General features: G+C 42.2%; 1 protein-coding gene across 1 annotated transcript; it reads left to right on the forward strand.

Annotated features, from left to right (window-relative positions):
* The first annotated feature begins 1,215 nt into the window (after positions 1–1,215).
* On the forward strand, positions 1,216–1,824 carry LOC111989370 (uncharacterized). Its single transcript, XM_065766557.1, has one exon. It carries the CDS (start codon positions 1,216–1,218, stop codon positions 1,822–1,824), a length of 609 nt encoding a protein of 202 aa, XP_065622629.1.
* The last annotated feature ends 2,838 nt before the right edge of the window (positions 1,825–4,662 follow it).

The raw sequence follows: 4,662 nt of genomic DNA on the forward strand, positions 1-4,662 counted from the left end.
GGCCACATTAATGTGGAGAAGACCCCTGAATAGTGCAATCTCAACTATCACCACTCATGGAGAACTGACGAAGATACCTGACGGGATATATACTCAAGTGAACGTTTAGATGAAGAACAAGTGGACGATTAGGATAGTCTAAAAGAAAACTATATAAGTGTAAAAGTCCTCTTACAAAAAGGGGACGGGAAAATCAAAAGAGAAAGAGAGAAAAAAGTTTTATTGTAGCTCTAAGAATTATATAAACACAAGTTTGTCTCATCGGACAACAATCTATTCAAGTTTTAAGTTGGTTCTTACACTTGTTTACCTATTGAATCTTTGTTAGATGTTGTTTAGTTCACTACCAGTCCAGCTCTTTCACCCACTCTCTACAAATTCATTGTATTGGGCTTGTTGGGCCTATATCCTATACCCCTTGGGTTTGGGCAACAAATATAGACCCTACAATTGGTGTTGTTTGTGGGAAGAGCTTGAGCGAGGGTGGAAGCAATAGTTGACGATGGCCGAACTAGAGCAACAACTAGCAGAATCTAGGGCATCCCAACACATTGATCCTTTTCTCAACTTGGAGCAAAGACATGATCGTGAAGGTAGTGTACATGCTATGCATACTGACCAAAGCCAGTCACAAGGTGGAAGTCACGTGTCTCATGCAGAGAAGAACAAAAACATGCAACTAGAGATTGACCAGTTGAAAAGGGAGTTGCGCCATGCAAAGAGGAGGCGGACTTCTTCTTACTCTGATAATAATTCCGACGATGAACAGGACATCACTTATAAATGGAGTCTTTTTCCTATGAAGAAGAGCACTATCATAAATGGCAACCTTGAAGTCCATCACGTGGAAGCGTACGGAATGATGCTATGAGCAAGGCCTTGAACCAAATCTCCAAATTGCCTTTCACGCGTAGGATTGAAGAGGCAAGACTTCCTCACCGTTTTCATTAGTCGACGTTCACTATCTACAATGGTAAAACAGACCTTGTGAAGTATGTGAGCCACTTCAACTAGAGGATGGCAGTCCATTCTAAGGATGAAACTTTGATGTGCAAAGTTTTCCTCTCCAGTTTAGGACCAGTTGCGATAAGATAGTTTGACAGCTTGAAAGCAGATTCTATTAATTCCTTTAAAGAACTCACTCAAGCATTTGGTTCCCATTTTGTCACCTGCTGGAGAGTCGCACGGCCCTTAGCTTCATTGCTATCTTTGAGCATGCAAGAGGGTGAGACTTTGAAGACTTACTCAAATAGGTACTGGGAGATGTTTAATGAAATGAAAGGGGATTTTGATGAAGTGGCCCTTAATACATTTAAGCTTGGTTTCCCTGCCAAGCACGGTTTAAGAAAGTCTCTGACTGGAAAACCTGTCACTAGTGTATGCCAATTGATGGATAGGATTGATAAGTATAAAAGAGTTGAGGAAGATCAGCAGCAAGGAAAGGGGAAGGACAAAGTTATTTCACAAGAAAGAAGGGATTTTAGGTTAGATAGATACAATAATAACAAGTCGCGTAGGGATTTTGCTGGGCAATCTGGATTAGCAAATCTTCAAGCAGTCAACGCTGTATTCAAAGAGCTAGTATATCAAGTTTTGGAAAAGATTAAGAATGAATCGTTCTTCAAGTGGCCGAATAAGATGGTGGGAAACCCTGAAAGGCGTAACTATAATCTTTATTGCCACTACCATCAGGACAATAGGCATACTATAGAGGATTGCAGGAGTTTGTGGGATCATTTGGACCAACTTGCCCACGAGGGTAAATTTAAACAACTCTTGCATCACTCTAGTGGCCGAGGAAGTCAGATGAATGTGGAGCCCTGAAGGGATGATGCTTCAAGGCCCTCATTGGGAACTATCAATGTCATCTTCACCGCACTAGGGAGAACAAGATCCTGGCCATCTAAGGTAATGTCGGTGGTCCAGTTACCCACAGGAGACTTTAATCATGATCCGAAGAGAGCTAAAGTGAGAACTCCACCGGTTCTAGGGTTCTCGGACGAAGATAAGATTGGAACCATTCAACCCCATGATGACGCTCTAGTAATTACCCTCAAAATTGGAGGATATGATGTGAAGAGGGTAATGGTAGACCAAGGCAGCGCAGCAGAGATAATGTACCCTAATCTCTATAAGGGGTTGAACTTAAAACCGGATGACTTGACTCCATATAGTTATCCCTTGGTGAGTTTCGAAGGAAGAGTTGTTATCTCAAAAGGCCAAATACGATTACCCGTGCAAATTGGTGCAGAGGTCGTAGAGGTAGATTTCATCGTCGTGGACGCGTATTTGCCATATACTATAATTGTGGCTAGACCTTGGCTTCACACGCTAGAGGCTGTTTCCTCTACTCTGCATCAAATGGTTAAGTATCCCTCTGAAGGTCAAGTTAGTGAAATCTGGGGAGATCAATCGATGGCGAGACAATGCTTAGTGGCAGCTATCTAACATAAGCCCACAACTGAGCCCTTGGCTCATGATGGAGAGGATTTATAGCAATTCAAACCTCTAGCATCGCCCATTACTGATTCAGCTGATAGTACAAGGTGTGAAGAGTTGATAAAAATTGCTATCGGAGATGATTCGGAGAAGTTTTTTCAAGTCGGGTCTCAGTTACCTCTTCAGAAGAAGGAAGAGCTGGTTTGAAAAATACGGGATCTACCTATCAAAGAATGATGACGAGGATGTTTGAGCCACAGCTAGGTAAAAGTATCGAGATTTACATAGATGACATGGCGGTGAAAAGCAAGATCATTTTGAAGCATGTGAAGGACCTTCAAAACATTTTTGAAGTTCTAAGAAAGTACAAGCTGTGTCTAAACGCTTCCAAATGCTCATTTGGTGTGGATCAGGTAAATTCTTGGGTTACATGGTGACTCACAGGGGAATTGAAGTTAACCCTGATTAGATAAAGGCCATCAACAATTTACAAGCTCCTCGGAATACCAAAGAAGTTCAGAAATTGATTGGAATGGCTGCTGCTCTGAGCCGATTTATCTCTCGATCGGCAAATAGGTGTAAACATTTCTTCTCGTTGATCAACAAATGGAAAGGATTCGAGTGGACTGAGGACTGTGCTTTGGCTTTCCAACAACTTAAAGACTATTTTGCTTGGCCACCAATTACGTCAAGTCCTGAACCAGATGAAGTCTTATCTACTTACATTGCTGTGGCTCCTTCTGCTGTAAATTTGGTATTGATATGAGTGGATTAAGGTGTGCAAAAGCTAGTTTATTATGTGAGTAAGTCGTTGCATGAGGCCGAGGTTTGTTATCTGTCGCTGGAGAAAGCCATCTTGGCAGTAGTGCTTGGTACAAGAAAATTGCCTCATTATTTCCAAGCACATACGGTTGTTTTTCTTACTCAACTCCCACTTAAAACCGTACTCAGAAGTGCAGACTACACAGGGAGAATAGCTAAATGGGGTACTATCCTAGGGGCTTTTAACATCAAATATATGCCCTACACCTCCATAAAGGGACAGGTCCTCACAGATCTAGTAGTCAAGTTCACTGAGCCCCCGGTAGAAGAATTGAAACCAGCACAGAATATGGATGAAAAATCGGTTGGCATGACCTCTCAATAGGGCTCCCCATTTTGGGAGGTGTATGTAGACGGTGCAGCAAATTAGAAGGGTTCTGGAGTGGGGCTGGTGTTAATATCTCCAGAGAGGATTGTTATCGAAAAGTCACTAAGACTAAGCTTCACGGCCACAAATAATAAGGCTGAATATGAAGCTCTACTTATGGGAATGGCTATGGTTCAAAGAATGGGAGGAAGATTAGTGGAGAAGTTCTCGGACTAGAAGTTAGTCATTGGTCAAGTACAAGGGGAATTTGAGGCGAAAGATGAAAGAATGCAAGGGTACCTGAGCTGAGTTTAATGTCTGTAGTCGGAGTTTGAATCTTTTAATTTGTTGCACATCCCCAGAAATGGTAATGCACATGCTGATTCTTTGGCCACGCTCGCTACCTCCTCAGTGCAGGATTTGCCTAGAGTTAGCCTTGTCGAGGACTTACATAAGCCTACAGAGACAAGAGGAAAGGTAGTCTGAGCTCATCAAATCAGACCTGAGCTCAGCTGGATGGATCCTATAATTAAATTCTTGAAAGAGGATATTTTGCCTGAAGAAAGGTTGGAAGCTGACAAAGTTTGGAGGAAGGCAACTAGATTCTAGCTATTCGAGAACCAGAAACTATACAAACACTCCTATTCAGGACCATATTTATTATGCATGCATCCTGAAGCAGCTGAGTCACTTCTAGAAAGTTACATGAAGGAATTTGTGGGAGCAATACTAGAGGTAGATCCTTGGCTCACAGAGCCCTTACTCAAGGTTATTGGTGGCCAAATATGCAAAGAGAAGCCCATGAATGCGTTAAAAAATGCGATAAATGTCAACGGTTTGTGCCAAACATACATCACCCAGGTGGAGTCCTTAATCCACTATTCAGCCCATGGCCATTTGCTCAATGGGGCTTAGATATCGTGGGTCCATTCCCTAAGGCTACAGGAAACAAGAAGTACCTTCTGGTCGGTACAGATTATTTTATCAAATGGATTGAAGCTGAGCCTCTAGCCAACATCAGAGACGTAGATGTAAAGAAATTTGTCTGGAAAAATATTGTCACTCAGTTTGGGATTCCTCATACCCTCATCTCG

This window comes from Quercus suber, unplaced genomic scaffold, assembly GCF_002906115.3.
Source record: "Quercus suber isolate HL8 unplaced genomic scaffold, Cork oak 2.0 scaffold_718, whole genome shotgun sequence".
Taxonomy (NCBI): domain Eukaryota; kingdom Viridiplantae; phylum Streptophyta; class Magnoliopsida; order Fagales; family Fagaceae; genus Quercus; species Quercus suber.

Excerpts from the sequence above, each read along its gene's own strand:
- LOC111989370 (XM_065766557.1), top strand. The coding sequence starts at position 1,216 with ATGCAAGAGGGTGAGACTTTGAAGACTTACTCAAATAGGTACTGGGAG.